This window comes from Aythya ferina (genome assembly GCF_964211825.1).
Source record: "Aythya ferina genome assembly, chromosome: 3".
Lineage (NCBI taxonomy): Eukaryota > Metazoa > Chordata > Aves > Anseriformes > Anatidae > Aythya > Aythya ferina.
This window is the reverse complement of record NC_140298.1, coordinates 55853180-55869673: the sequence shown is the minus strand read 5'-3', so window position 1 is coordinate 55869673 and position 16494 is coordinate 55853180. Positions and strand designations below refer to the sequence as shown.

Here is a 16494-nt window from a genome sequence, read left to right as displayed (position 1 = left end):
GAAAGACAAACAGCATTTATAAAGCAACACACAGGGTGAGTGCAGAGCCATGCTCACAGCCTGCTCAAAGGCTGCCTGACCGCAGCATGGCTGAAGGCATCGGGATGCAGACAGAACTACGCTGTCTGAACGTGCCTTGCAATTTCCATGTTACCTCACTCCTTAAATGCTAAAGTAATGCCCGTGCAAATATGAAATGACATTCCAGGAATACCTTGGCCTCTTGCTGAAGATTTTAATTCATCCAAAACTTTAAGTAATTCTTGACCATTGTTTTTTATAATCTACTTTTCTGTTTTATACTCCCAGCCCAATTTGGCTGCTCTGGTTGGAGGTCAAGATTAAGACACGCGACAAAGGTGCTAAAACTTCCATTCTGGTCAGTAGAAATCTACTAAATGCAGTCAGCAGGAGCAAGGCAGTAATTCAGGAGACCAGTCCTTAAAGCCCTGATCTACTCCCTAGGCACAGTTAGAGCTCTCTGAGACATGGCTGGCTATCTGAGATACCCACATGAGTCTGGTAACCTGCATCCAGCTGCGGGCATCTCTGCTGACATTTGGGCTGCTGAATCACAGGCTGGGTGTAGGCTCTGGGAAGGATAACCCTGAATCACCCTACCTAGCTTCCAGCGACTCCTAAGAGCACTTGTGCTCCTCACAAACGCACGTACCCAAGTGCAGGTGCCTTCATTTGCAGACAGATCCCACTGAGTGGGATCTCAGTGCTGTGGTGCAGTGCAGTTCACCTCCACTAGCACTATGCTCGTTTGACCATTCCTGCTTGTTTAAACCAATTCAAATCATTTATAATTAATCTACCCTTAGTGTTCACGCAGCCAGCTCAGGCATGGCTCTCACTCTCTACCAGTTCTGCATCGCTCTGGCACTGAAAAGCAACTATAGAATAGGAACCAATTATTTCAGTGTTAGGTGCTTTTTTTCCTCCCAACTTAAACACTATCTACAGACTTTGAGATATACCAGAATGACATAGGTTGTATACATCTTGTTGTTGTTGTTATCAATTTCTAACAATGTTCTTTTCAAACATTTTGCCTGTTTCACTTGCTACAAATTGCTGATGTTCATACACACTGAAACTTGCACGTAGCTCAAAGAGAAATAATGTCAGTTTGTCCATTAATTTTGTTTCACATCTCTTCCAAGAATACACTTTACCAAAGACCTCATGTGCTGCTGCAGCTCACTGATGCACAAGCACCTTAAGAAGAGGTTGTGCAGTGACCTGGGCACAAAACTGGAAACAACCAAACTAATCCAGGGGTGCCCCATCCTAACTGCAGAGACACACTCCCAGTGACACAGAAAACAAAGGGCACCATTGGAAAGGGACACCTGTGTAAAACACTCACTCTGCTCTGCAATACGCTCAGATCCTGAACGCACCAAAACAGTCTATGAAAGACACTTTGCTTTTGCCACAAAGTAACTCAGAACAACACCTTTAGGAGTGTTTCGTGCACAAAGGAAAACTCTTTTGAGGGTGCACAATTCACTAGTGGATCTTCAAAAGCATTTTCAGTCCAAAAGTTATTTGGACTGAAACCAACCATTTCTTAATGACTCTTGTCACTGACTCCTGCAATTGCCCCATCAGGACAATTCTGAACTTGCAGGATTGCACATTATAAAAGGAGACATTACCATGGAAGAGTGCTTCTAGCGACACATAATTGCCAGCAGTACCTTCAAAGTCTCATCAAATTCTGGATCCACTGTGCTCTTTTTGACAGCTGTCTTCCGCTTACTCCGAGGAGATTTATCAGGAAGTAAATAAATCTTGACATAGCTTGTAAATAGAGAGGATATGGAATGTGACCAGAAGGGGAAAAATATAAATAAATCAAACTAAGAAAAATGATTTATTTAAAAGAGAAAAATTAATTATTTAATTCAAACACTTTTACTGAGTTTGTAATTTTCTAAGCAATAAAATGGCAAATTGTGATTTATATCCTTTCTCATTAAAATGAGCAGTCAGGCTATAAAGGTCTCTGTATATCATTCAGATAATGTGTTTCAATCCTATTCTAATTGGGAAAGAATTAGGCTCTGAATGCGAATCTTCTATTACATACTCTTGTCCTCTTATAAAATAGCCATCAAGAATGTCACCTTGTCAGCTGTACTGACAGCTTTATGAGGAAAGCACAGAGCGTATTATGTGCTCAAAGAAAAAATAAAGAACTCGATCACCTTTAGGTTCATTGCTGTTTGTGCTGATTGTTCACAGCATTAAGTAACGTGGCAAATAAAAGGTATAATCACACATATAATGCATAATAATTCATAACACTTACACATATTAGTTGTTGTAATATACCACTAGAATGATAGTGGGAGAGTATGTAAAATGTTCAAAATTTCCTTGAATCAGCATTAAAGCAAAACTGAAAAAAAAAAAAAAAATCCTTCTGGAAGCTGAGTTGGACAAGTATCAAGCACCAATGACAACTACCCAAAGTTTCTCATGTGTAGTTCATTTCAAAATTAATACTTAAACATTCCCCTTAATACAAGTTCAGTGGGCTGTATTTATATTACAGCTTCAAAACCAAAGAGTATTGGCAGTAGGGAGTACTGCCTCACAGCTTGGCAACTGTATTTTTGGTATAAATTTCAGATAATATGATTTAAACCAATTTCAAACCAGCCTCTTGATTAACTTCCTGGCTAATTTACAGTCAGTTTTATTTCATATAATCAGTGCAGAACTTACACATCTTCCTCATTTTTTCCAAACCTATCCATAGGAAAAACTACTTTTTAAAATATTCAGGTAGTAGAATTTTTAGCCTCTTAATTAAATTGATCCGGGGTGATAGAGTAACAAGTAGACAGTCAGACCTCAAACCAGTCAAATTCAACCAATTCAACACATGTTAAACATTACTTAAAAGTTTGTTTTCTGTCAAGTGCTCTGAGTGCACTGACTGTACTTTTTTCTGTTGGGTTGGGAACCAACAGAAATACATAAATATATACCAACAGAGAACATAATGTCCAGTACACAGCTCTTCCCACAGCACCTTTCAGGCTTCCTGCAACTGTTTGTCCAAATTTATTACCAGGGGACTTAAAGAACTTTGACCCACCCCAAAACACTCCCAAACTGTTCCACTTCGTAAGCTGCTGTTCCAGCAAGGCTCCTTTCAACCCTAGGCTCATCTTTATGACCTTACTCTGCAAGATATTCAAAGCCACATTCCTTCCGGGGGAAGGTGACTGCAACTCTGAAATTTCGGTGTGGTCACTCAAGTGTTCAAACACCCCATGATAGCAGGGGTAGAGTATTTCAGGTATTATTATTTTTTTTTTAGTATTTATTTTTGTTAGGTATTTATTTTTGTTAGGCATTTATTGTTAGGTTTTCTGCAAATGATTGCTGCATAGTCAGAGAGGATCAATTAGTAATAAACAAACAAACAAACCACCAATGCTTAACTCTCCAACCCATCATTTCTGTGACCTATTTTATCCACAGAAGTAGGTACTTCTTCCTCTTGTGATATGTAACTATTAACCAACTTCAGATTTTAAAATGTGTTGCAGTATCTGAAATTTCCATTCTTATTACAGATGAGGAAGATGGAAGCACAGAAGCAGTATGGCAATCACCCAGTAACCCACAATGAGTCAGTGGATGAATTAGCAACATGACTCACATTTCAATTTTCCATCTCATGGTTTAGCCACGTGTATATTAATTTTGCAGGCACAACTTAAGAGCTAGAATCTTGTTGCTGTTAAGAGCTAGAATTAGTTGCTGTCAGGATCCAAAGGTGCTCATCAGCAACACAGATAACCAACTGCCTGCTCACATGCAGGGGAACAGACAACTAATAGCAGAAAATGGTCAGAAGAGAAATCAAGACGTGCTGGTATGAAACCTGTTTGTCTTGCAGTGTGTAGCTGTAAAAAGTGCAGATATATACACTGGATGTTCTGAAAATGCTAACTGGGCATACATAAATATTGAAATGGATTTATATATGATGGTATCTTCAAACCAAAATATTTTGCTTATTATTTCTTTCTCCTTCTCTACAAAATACTTACGGATTACATTTTTTCTTCTTCTCTTCTCCATAAGCCAGATTCTTGCATCCCTTGATGCAAATTTCTAAGATGCGAGCCTTGAAGATGTATCTTATGGCAAACTCTATTTCTCCTGTGATGTCAGCTTTGTCAAAGTTGCCAGATTCAGTGCAAGTGCTGTTAAGGCTATACAAACTCCCCTAAGAAAAGACAAATGTTTGAGAAAAGTAGCTTCAGATCTAATAGAACAAAACATTTATTTCCCTCAAATGCCAGTTTCTTTAGTGCCATGACTGCAGAGATATTGGAAATCATGAAGTCTTTAGGTTAACTGTATGAAACCATTTTCTTGCTTCCATAACAGCCTTGAAAATTATAACTAATTGCATTTCTACTGCTTCACCTTTTCAGCAAACTTTCTGAGCTAACAAAGTGCTTTCTTAGATAACTTCTATATCTAGAAGTTGTCTCCCAGTCAAGTTGCCAGGTGACTTCCCATCAGAAAAATGTGTAAGGTGTTTGAAAGGAAGAGAGTACTGTCTCCTAATGATGGCTTCAGAAAAAGCTCTGAAATCTAGGAATATATGAAATACAGAACTAGACTACTATTAATAGTGATGTTCATAGCATCACTGCTGAGATGCCAGGTTCTATTAGGTATTAACGGTTACAAAAGCAGCATTGCACATCCAGCAAATATGCTACGAGATCACCCAATTCCATGTAAAATGACATACTCCATACTGTTCAGGAAAGATTAACGTACAAAGATATCCAGCCGTCATAAGTTAGTGCATTAAGAAGGTGTTTCCTGGCTCACCTCAGCCACTTTTTTCTCTTTTCATCTACTTACTTTCACAGTAAGTAGAAGTACTTACTTTTACAAAGGTTTGGATGCCCTCCATCCAGATATATATAAGCAGTATTTGTTTCTAGCATTTACAGAAGCCATGAAACTGAAAGGAATGAAGAAACTACAGTCTTTCTGTGGCCCAGCACAGGCACATAATTTGTTAGTGCTATCTACCCATCTTCACTGTAACAAATCAAAATAACTCGGTCTCCATTCATTTATAATGGTGCTCTTTAAGGTAAGCTCTAGAATCTTTTTACGTATCATCTGTCATGAAGATGCAGTTGCTGTTGGGATTAATCTCACAACAATATCATCCTAGATTGTTAAAATATCTGTGTTAGATCACTCCTCTGTCTGAAAAAAAACACCAGCCCACACAGGACTGGTTAACCAAGGAGTTCTGCTTGCACAACCCAGCAGCTGAAAGTGCAGAGTAGTGTTTATAAGATCATATCTGTCTTCCATGCAGATGCTCTTGCCAATGCTGCAGAAGTGCAGCTTGCCAAATACTCACATTAAAATTCACATGAACAGCTTACTTAAATTAAAGAGCTATCTAGGCTATCTTATAAGCTCTAAGCAACGTAGAAACCTGATGAAAGAAGGGTCAGGGTGCTTATTAAGGAAGTCACAAGTAGTGTTAGGGCTGTTTTGACCTGCTGCTTGTTGCGTGTAATCTTGCTCCCTCTACAAGATGTGTATCAGTGTAATCTATCTCCCTTGCAGGGAGATCTCCCTTTGTTCAGTTCTGCTCTTTCACTCTCTGACAAAGAATATTTGTATTCATCTGACAAAAAAAAAAAAAGTTTATTTTCCTCAAAAATCCTTCATGACAAAGGAATGCAAGTAGACTTTTTTCTTAGCTCATATGCCTTAACAGAAGTTCTGCAAAAGCGTTTCAAAATGTTTTGCACAGAACCTCTTATTTATTCATAGAAATTGGAGAGTTATTCTGATTAATAATGTTAGGACTGAAAACACTACATATGCCTCCCACCTGATCAGAAATTAAATGTGTTCAACGTAGAAATCACTCTTGCTTCAGTGAACAGAGATTTAGCAATGACTTTATGTATTGTACTCCTACTGGCATGACTGGAAGCTATGGCATCTTATGTTTTGGAAGACATATTTTCATGAAGTGGTCATCAACAAACACCCATAAAGAGAAGTTTAATGGAATTTGACCTTCCTCCCTCTATAAGACAAAATAGTAAAGTTCAAATTGTTGCCAGTAGAATCACAAATGTCATCCAAAATGGTCATTCATTTGTCTGTGCAACGTCTCAGACTCCACAGCACAGTAAAATGTTAGAGCGCCAAAGGCCTTGTGCGTGTTTTCACTCCTCTGCAAAGTGAGCAATCTGGTTAATTCTGATTCCCTAAAAGCCATTTTATTTCCTTTCTTTATAATATCAGTCTTGGTTTCCTTGGCCACTTCACCCTGCTTAACCTCATCACTAATACATAGAAATTATCTTCCACAGTTAATCACAGAGACTTTAAAGTATGTACTGAATTCATTTACAGCTGCCTTCCTTCTCTGTCATTTGCAGTATTCAAAATGTCATCCATCAGGGGAGGTTTCAGTGACATCCTCTGAGCCTATGAACTGCTCCCCTGACTTCTGCAACTCTTAGCTTCCTCTTCATTCACTGACATGCTGACATTTGAATTTCCACTGACATTTGCATTACCACAGCCCTTGCAGAATAACAAAATCCCTCTGTTAAATGATATTTTAAGAAAAAAGCCAGCTACAAATCTAGAAAGAAACACATTCAGGGTCCCAATGCTAATAAAAAACTGAAAGAATGTTAGATGGATTTGCAAAATTCAGAGGAACCTGACACATCAGTTATTCATTATTAATGGATACATCCATCTATCAATTATCTATTATTAATTTGATTTGGCTAATGCTGTAAGAAGTTCACAGTGCTTCCACGAGGATTATGCCAAAGGCAGGCAGCCTTTTATCAGAGAGAAACTCAAGTGAAATCCCTGTTTCATTTTGTAATACAATCCAAAATCTTAGCTTTTATATTTGTCCTCATTTGGTACCTATTCTGGTGTGCTTCGCACTTCAACTTACATGCTTCCTGCCATCACAGAAAACTGCATCACTTGTGGGACTGGTTGTTATGTCTTCTTCTTGCTTGAAACTCCTTTTGGTAAGGATTTCATTATCATTTTGGGCCCCAGTGATGAGCTGTTGAAGACTGGGTGTATTTTTTATCTGTAAGAGATTAAGCAATTAATTTTGTTTTGTTTAAGAAAAAAGCTCTGATTCCTTCAGCAATGCTATCACATGAAAATTAGTAAATAGCTACAATTCTCTCTGATCAATGTCATGCAGGTGGCACACTTCCAATGAAAATGTAGTAACTTAATTTAAATATTTATTTACAACATTCTCATGCCAGCTAGTAGTACATTCATTATATTCATAACTTTCTAAAATCAACACTCAACCACCTAAGCTATGGATCACTACTTCCACAGTAATTGCGAACAGTCTACTAACAACACACCAAATGTAGCAATACACCAATAAAATGCCTTATTAGTCTTTAATAAAACAGTATTTTTTCAAAGAAATAAATAAACAAACTTCTGATGTTTTCTTGACTTTGCTTTGACTTTAAGTTCATTCACTTTCCCAATCTTCCTATGAAAGCTTTGATAACTTGTCGAAAACTGTATAGTAGCAGAACCTGAGATTTACTTTCAGCCACCTGTGTTATCACGTTATTAACCCTGTTGTTATTGAAGTGCCAAAAGACTGACACACATGGCTGGCAATATACTGAAAATGAGTTTGGGGTCACTCTGACACACCATTACCCCTGTATGATACAATCTATGAAAAGTGTGTTCACAGTTCAGTGGGTAGGAAAAGGGTGAGGTGAGAAGTTTTACAGGGTGAGGATCTAAGAGAATAATTGTATAACAAGGATTACCCAAAAGACTAGAAAGACTACAGTGTGGCTGAATCAACAAAGGAACAGAACTTATTTGCATCAGAAATAGATAACAAACATTTATCAGACCTAGAAACCTCTTCTGCACCATCAGCAAAAAGCACTAAAGAATGAGGACAGCAGAAGAGATAATATATTGAGATTACTTTAAAAAAAATAAAAGTAAAAAAACCAACAACCACAGGATGTGGAAAATGGAAAGCAGTGTGCTGTTATTATAGTACACAGTAGTTGTTATGTGTAATAACTGCCCTACCTTAAAAATAGATGTAAGAATTCATTAAGTTCCCTTTTGAAAAGGAAACAGACAGAAAACAAAATGTCTTCAGGATACAGACTTAAAAAGAAAACCCCAAAACATAACATTTCTCAGTAGATAAATTTTCTTCTCACTTTTAAAAATCTGAAACACCACCAATTTCATTTCCTAACCAAAACAAAGTGCTACACACTGAATTTTGGCTTCTATACTTGGTTCTGAAAGACTTCTCGATTTTGTTAAACAGAAAAGTAAGTGACCGAGAATGCGACATGAATACCAGCACTAAAGTTAGCACCAGGTCATAAGCAAGACTCCCACCTAGCCCAATTCATTAGAATTGGCTGCAACAGTATGAATCCACTGTCACAGGAGCAGTAACCCGCAGGTACTGATACACCACAAAGAGCTTCCAAAGCTTGCACATTTCTGCTTGTTCCCCCAGCAAGGTAGGTATAATTAAGTCCCTCTAATGAACTTAAAGAGTCTGATAGTGAGAGATCCTAGAAAACACTACTTAATTAACTTCCTAGGTTCAGACTTTACAGGGGTTCGCACTTCTTGCTTTTGAATTGTTATTTGTTTGTTCTAAATTTGAGTAATTAATTTTCAAAGGTGTTTTACAAGTACAATTTAAAACAGTTTTTTCTCTATTTTTAGTCATGGTTCTAGCAATGATGTAAATATCTGCCCTTGTTAAATGAAAAGAGTAATTGGAAGTAATACAAATGCAAGAATAATGCAATATTGCTATTGACGGGGATTAATAATTTTTAAAGTCACAGCAAAGATACAGAAAGCCAGCATGTAAGTGCAGGGACAGGCAAGTAAAATTTCCTTCAATATGAAAATACCTAAATGTCAAAGATGATATTCACAAGAAAAAAAGAGACCAACAGTAATTCTAGCAAAGCTAAAATTCTAGTTTAGATATAGCCTAACTGGTTTGAATGAAACAAATGGACCCTGAATCATAGAAATAGAGCTCCGACAACACAAAGAACATTGAAATCTAGCTTTCAAAACCTGCAAAGGGTGGACATAAATTGAGCCCTAAACCTTTAAATAGACAATTAAAATCTGACACAATTTTTTTTGTCTCCTACATACATTTGCCAACCCAAAGAATCCACCTATCTTTTAAACATGACAGGCTGCTTGTGATCATCATGCAATGAAACAGTTAAAAGTTCATATTATCTACAAATAGCGTTTTATAATCTGATGTTTTTCAATGCATTAAGAGAGCAGTGCTCTGCCAGTGGAATAGTAGATAAAGTAACAGTAATGTGTATAGCTTGCCACAATGAAAGCACCACTTGGGTAGTTAATGTTGCTAATTTTATGTGTAACTGCATGCATAAATACCAGAATTAATTTCCAAGAGTTCACATACATTGCTGGTCCAATCCAAATCGCTAGCTCATGCTATCTGACATCCTGTCTCTTCCATTTATCAATACATAACATTTCAGAGGAAAATAAAAAGTGTGCACTGAGGTAGTTGTGAATAATATCATAAAATGAGGTCTGGCCCCAAGCAAAAGCCCTTCTTAAATTCAGCCACTTGGCAGACTGCATTTACTCATAAAGTTGAGCAAGGCAATTCAGTAAATATGTACTATGTGGAAATTTGAGTATAGAGAAAGTTCAGTCATTTGAGAGGTGAAAGCATTCAAAACAAGTTTTTCAGTGTACCTTTAAAGCAGGTATGTAACATCATACTCATCCTTGCCTACCTCATGAAAAGAAGATTGGATTTTTCACAAACTTCTCAAGCAACTTCTCACAGTATCTTTCTGGACAAAATTTCCAGCACACAGCTACACAAGTACATACATACAATGGGTGTACAGTTGGCTGATGGGTTGGTTGGGCACAAAGGGTTACAGTAAATGGGGTTACATCAGGCTGGAGGCCAGTTACTAGTGGGGATCCCTGGGGCTCCATTTTGGGGCCAGTTCTCTTCAATGCTTTTATAAATGATCTGGACTCAGGATTTGAATACATAATGACTCTGCAGATGATACTAAATTAGGAGGAGCTATTGACTCCCTTGAGGGCAGAGAGGCCTTGCAGAGCGATCTTGACAAATGAGAGGGTTGGGCAATCGCCAACCACATGAAGTTTAATGAGGGCAAGTGCCAGATTCTGCACAGGGGATGACGCAACCCTGGATATATGTACAGACAAGGGGACAAGAGGCTAGAGAGCACACCCACAGAAAGAGAGCTGGGGGTTCTGGCAGACAGCAATATGAGCCAGCAGTGTGCCATGGCAGCCATGTGGTGTGCCCATGGCATTGCAAGCAGGTCAAGGAAAGGGATTATCCCACTCTACTCTGCACTGGTGTGGCCTCACCTCAAATACTGTGTGCAGGTTTGGGCACCACAATGTAAGGACATAAAACTATAAGAGCACATCTAAAGAAGGACTACCAAGATATATGAGAAGCAGCTAGTCACTTGGATCGTTTGGCCTAGAGAAGAGACTGAGGGGAGGCCTCATGATGGCCTACATTCTCCTCATGATCTCTTCTCTCTGGAGACAGCAACAGGACCCCAGGGAACAGTGTGGAAATGTGACCAGGAAGGGTCAGGCTGGGTGTTAGGAAAAGTTTCTTCACCAAGAGGGTGGTCAGGTATTGGAACAGGTTCTCCAGGGCCGTGGTCAGGGCACCAAGCTTGCCAGCGTTCAAGAAGTGTTTGGACAATTTTGAGACATAGAGTCTGATTTTTGGGTGGTCCTGTGTGCAGCCAGGAGTTGTACTCAGTGATCCTTGGGAGTCCCTTCCAACTCAGGATGTTCTATGGTTCTATGTAAACACTGAAAGCTAAGACTGTAACCAGAGAGAAAGGAAAATGGAAGTCACCCAACAACAAGCAGCAGTCACTGTTTTATACTTGCCAAAAAAAAAAAAAAAAAAAAAAAGCTTAGTGAGTGTCAGGATGGGTTTTAGATGGCCATTGCTTAATTCTGTTCAGCAGAAAGAAGGGCAGGAGAAATGAGAAACAGAGAACCTCCTCACAGCCTAATAATAGAGTAGCCATACAGATGTCAACCAGCACCAACACACGGTCTGTGAGCACCTGAGAGCAAAGCAATCCATGCCCTCCCTCCCCACATCAGGGTCTTTGTAAAATCTTGGTCTAACATTTCAGCTCTGGGCTGAGACCAAGTGTGGAGACTCAGTCAAAAACCATCTCAAGAATCAGAGCGCTCAACAGTTAGTGAACATCAGCAAAGCCCTGCTTATAAACAAAAGTAAAATCCCACTGTGTAAGTCATGATTCTTATAAATATATTCAGTTCCTGAAACAGCCCTTTAGAGATTGTGTATAACAATTTGGATACCCTGCTTGTAATGTTGATGGCAGTGTCAGACTGGCTCCTCCTTTGCTTCCTTCTTTCCGCATTCTGCCCATAATCTGTTGTTAGGAGACTTCTGTCAGCCATATCATTCTGGGACTTGGAGATTTCTGAAGTGAATACAAAGAGAGAAGTAGCTGTAACAAACATTGCAAGCAAATCTGTAGATTTATAGGCAAATAATGCATCTTTCAAACTTTCATCCTACAGTTTCAGTATTCATCTCCTAAGAGTAAGAAAGAAGGGAAGGCAAGCACCTGTCCCATTTTGTATAATTATACTTTGCTTATTTAAGTCTTTTCTACTGTTCTAACTGGAAATTATTGTCTTTACTTCTTTTCTTTATAGCTGCTGCAAGGAATTATTTTATGCTATCAAATACAGTTTTCTCACAGAAATAGCTTCTACAGTCTTTATATATATTTTGATTTGTAAAGCAGTTTGGTTTGGTTCAGGATAAAAGCAAGACTGTTATAGCAACATGTAGTGACAAGACAGTGGACATTAGAAAGAGTATATTGGAAAATATTTAGAAATTAATCCAAAACATGGATGAAAGTAGAGATATTATGTACTTTGGTCCCAAACCACACATAATTTTAAGAACAGAAGTAGCCCTCATTGACTTCAATTAACATTAGTCATACAGATAAGCTTATGTCTACACTTAAGTATGTAATTGAATTAGCACTTTGCTAATATCTAGCATATTGTCAAATAAATCTATAGGACAATTGGACATTTAGTGCACCCTTTTTTGTTTCTTACTCCTTAGGGTACAGTAAGAACTTCATTTAAGTGGAAGGGCAGCATTCATTTATGATTCCTGGGGTTGAAAACCAGTAGGCTTAGCAGCAAACACTTTGTTGTAAATCCTACAGTCTCTCATCAAGAATTAATAACTTTTAAGTGGTACACAAAATAGCTATCACATGTTTAATTCATTCAGAAGAAGTAAGTATTTCTCCCATAAAATAAATCTCTGTGGAGGAACCTCAGACAGTAGACAATACGTCATTATTTGGTACTTAAAAACAATGGCACTCTTAAGTGTGATTTTTAAAGCCACTTTGGGTTAGTTTTGTTCTTAGCAGCAATCAATTGTCAGATGTTTACTGTACTCCATGTGCACTATTAAGGCATCACATGACATATTCATAGGCAACCTCAATTAAGTCATCTCTCACTGTAAATGAAACCAGATTTTTAAAATACACAGTGAAATCAGAGATCATAAAAGAGACTGGAGAGAGATATCTAATGGAGTAAACATAATTTGAGTAGTTTAACAAAAGCTTCCCCCATACTCTCTTAAAACAAACAAGTTACAAAACAGATTATAGTGAGGGAAAAAGGAAAAAAAAAATCATTTTTCAGAACTATTCCTCCCTCCTTCAGCATCTCTACCCAGGTAGTTAGTATGATGGGCACTATCACTAGATCCAAGAGCAATTTTGCACTGCAAATAAAACTACAACCAGCAACTCATTTTACATCCCCCAAATAGCAACCATTGGATTATAATCTCCTGTTGCTGCCAAACTCTGCCAGAACAGGAGGTAAAATGATCAAAAACAGACCGTACAACGGAGGCATTGTGCTGCACATGCTAATCCTTTGTTCCTGCTGCTCTCAGCCATGCACACACACTGGCTGCAGCGATAGAATCAGAGTCAGGTTCAGAACGAGGTTCTCCACATTTGTTTACTGCCATACCCAAGAGCTGGGTGTATTAAATACCTCTGCAAACCAGGGAATTTTTATCTAGATAAGATATAGGGCACTAAGTTTAGACACTTGTGACTGAAAGCATTTATCATCACGGTACCAGGTTTTATTAAGAGACCACATTGTCTGAAAAAGCTGTTTTCTTCGGTCAAGGAACCTAAGCCTTTCTCTCTAAAGGACTTTCTATACCTTTTAATTATTGACTTTAGTGATTGTAGCAGCCTGTTATTTTCTCACAAATTAAAAGGTTCTTATCCTAACTGAGGATGACAGCAATTGAGTGGGGTTTCACATACAGATGAGCTGACCTAACAACTTGCTGCCATACCCTTCTGCAACCACTGCTTTGTGCTCCCTGGCTCCTGGCCACATGGCCCAGCACCCACTATTGTGCAGGCTCCAACATATAAACCAAACTTTCAGCCTATTTAACTGAATAAAGCAGCAGAAAACTACCCATTTGTTTGGTCTGCTCTTTTAATTAGCTTCCAGAGAGGTCTAGAAGCACTGTTGCTAATTCAGGTTAAGCAATGGCAGCATGAGACCAGAAACATGACAGAGGAAAGATGTGGGGGGAGTAGGGCCTTCCTTTTACTATTAAAGTAGCTTGCTGCAGTCCTGATGGGGTCTGGACTGCAGTCCATTATCTGCAGATTATGTCCAGGCTGCAAACTAACAGAAAGCAGAGTAAATTAATTTGCATCCAACTCTGTGCTGCTTCAGCTATGCAATTCCAGTAACAAAGCACCCTGCACCACACTTCTGTTCAGGAGAGGCAGATATTATGTCTCTGCATATCTTTAATATTTGTTCACATATACACAACATTAAATTTGTGTAGTTAATAGGACTGATGGAAGAAGTCAGAGGAAACTGTGATTAAGGGCTAAGAAAAGAGTTAGGGGGAAACACTAAAGCCATATTTACTCAGGTCTAGTCTTATATTTGGGGTTGTCTAAGATGAAGCTAGTAAGAAAATGTTAAGGTTGGTTCAAATGCATGCAAATCTGCAAGCTCCTGTAATCTTCATAAAGCTCAGAGGTAGTTTTCCTCTGGTCACTGATGCCTTCAATCTCTTCTTCACACAGACAGGCTGTCCCCAGTGTCACAAGCCTTAGAGGTACGTACACAGCCTGCAGCCTAAATAACAGCAGGCAGCAAAAGTGAATGGAAGGAACCAAAAGTATCAGAATGAACAAAGAGTTAGGACTGGCAGGTTCTTAGAAGTGCAAACTGGAAAAGAAAAAAGAAAAAAAGAAAAAAAGAAAAAAAGAAAAAAAGAAAAAAAGAAAAAAAGAAAAAAAGAAAAAAAGAAAAAAAGAAAAAAAGAAAAAAAGAAAAAAAGAAAAAAAGAAAAAAAGAAAAAAAGAAAAAAAGAAAAAAAGAAAAAAAGAAAAAAAGAAAAAAAGAAAAAAAAAGAAAAAAAGAAAAAAAGAAAAAAAGAAAAAAAAGAAAAAAGAAAAAAGAAAAAAGAAAAAAGAGAAAAAAGAAAAAGAGAAAAAAGAAAAGAGAAAAATGTTACTAGACAAACTGAGAAAGGCAACATCTTGAAAAATGCTAGCGAAAGAAAATGTTGAACTCTACTTCCATTACACGATAGGTTCACTCACAGGATCAGTTGGGTTCAGTGAAATAGTTAACGTGAAGATCACCACAGGAGAAGGCAGATATTACTCTGTAGTAACTTGAGTTAAATACACTGCATCTGAGCATCCAGTAAACTTTAAAATAACATTGTGCAGACTTTTTACATCTTTACGAGAAAGGCGTTTTTGGTTGGTAACATCAGCTTATTAAATAAACAGCAGAATACTGAAGGAGAATTAGGCTTACTGTATTATTTTTCTGCTTGGCTCAGTCTTGGCATTAGTCATTTCAGCCATTAGTCAATACCCTTTGTTTATAACTATCTTACGGACATCAATTTGGCCCCCGAAAAATGAAGCATTTGACTGTGTTACCCTAGGATGGCAAAGCAGTGAAATCTACTTACTTTTTATATGCGTCGTGAGAGACAAGAACAAGTTTTCCACAGATTTATTAAAACTTTTGGACTGACTGAGATCCTGCAAATGAGAGCCCATGAGTAAGAAAACATAGTATTTGCTGTTTTAAAGTTTCCATGGTCACATAACAAGCAAATGGTAAGTCTGCCTTATTATCCTGTCTGCTAGCAACTGTAATGCAAAAGCCGTAACACAAACCATCAAAATCACTTTTTTTCTCTCAGCAATGAAAGTAACACATAATAATGATCACTTTATCAATAACTGCTGAATATCATAGGATCACAACATCACCCAGGCTGGAGAGAAGCTCAGGAGGCCTAAATCCAACCTCCCGGTTGCAGCAGGCTCAGCTGTGAGCTCAGATGAGGTTGCTCAGTGCTCTATCCTGTTGGGCCTTGAAAGTCTCCAGGCAGAGATTATAGACACCACACAGCAACTCTGGGCAACCCGATCTGCTGCCTAACCATCCTCCGTGCCAGAAAGGGATTCCTGGATTATGGTCTGAACCTCTCTTATTTTGACTTTTGCCTGTTTTGTCCCCTCCTCCTGCCATGCACTGCTGGGAAAAGCCCAGCTCTGTCTTCTTGCTGACTCCCCCATAAATGCTAAAGAGGTCAGATCCACTAAAGCCACCTCTGCCCCAGGTTAAAGAAGCTCCTGTCCACCAGCTTTCCTTACAGAAGTGCTTGAGCCCCACCCTTCTCGGTGCCTCTACACTAAACATGCTTCCAATTCATCCATGTCTTTGCTATTCTATAGTGAGGAACCCAAACCAGAGGCAGTAGCCTAGATGCCAGTGCCAAGTAGAAGGGGTTAATCACTTCCCTCAGAAACTGAAAACTAATTGAAAACATGTCTCATGAGACTCCAACCTACTACCGATACAGCATAAAAAAGTGACAGAAGCAGAAGACAGTGTTTATATTGCAATGATGTTACAGCAGCTGTTGCCATTTACTGCATTTCTGCAGACAGTCTTTTCATATGATGGCCCTCTAAGAGTTGCATGAATACGTACTTATATTTCAAAGATATGTACATTTACCTTTGTGTTACTTCCTGCAGAAGATTCAGTGAAAGGAGGTGGAGTTGGAGGTACAACAGAAATTTTACTAGAAATGTAAGAGACAAAAATGAATGTATTATGCTAATACATGGATAAGTGAGCCAAATACATGCACACTATCTTTATTATCTGTCTCTTCTGAAATATGAAGATCTGGGTTAA

General features: G+C 38.3%; 1 protein-coding gene across 3 annotated transcripts in view; it reads right to left on the bottom strand.

Annotated features, from left to right (window-relative positions):
• Window positions 1–16494, bottom strand: part of SYTL3 (synaptotagmin like 3) — a 33760-nt gene that overhangs the window by 3859 nt on the left and 13407 nt on the right. For all 3 annotated transcript variants that reach the window (XM_084515803.1, XM_084515804.1, XM_084515802.1), the window contains 6 exons: window positions 16312–16378; window positions 15251–15323; window positions 11515–11639; window positions 7013–7156; window positions 4083–4261; window positions 1710–1812 (listed from right to left, as the gene is read on the bottom strand). In XM_084515803.1, the coding sequence (XP_084371929.1) occupies window positions 1710–1812; window positions 4083–4261; window positions 7013–7156; window positions 11515–11639; window positions 15251–15323; window positions 16312–16378 (691 nt within the window). The remainder of the gene's footprint in view (window positions 1–1709; window positions 1813–4082; window positions 4262–7012; window positions 7157–11514; window positions 11640–15250; window positions 15324–16311; window positions 16379–16494) is intronic.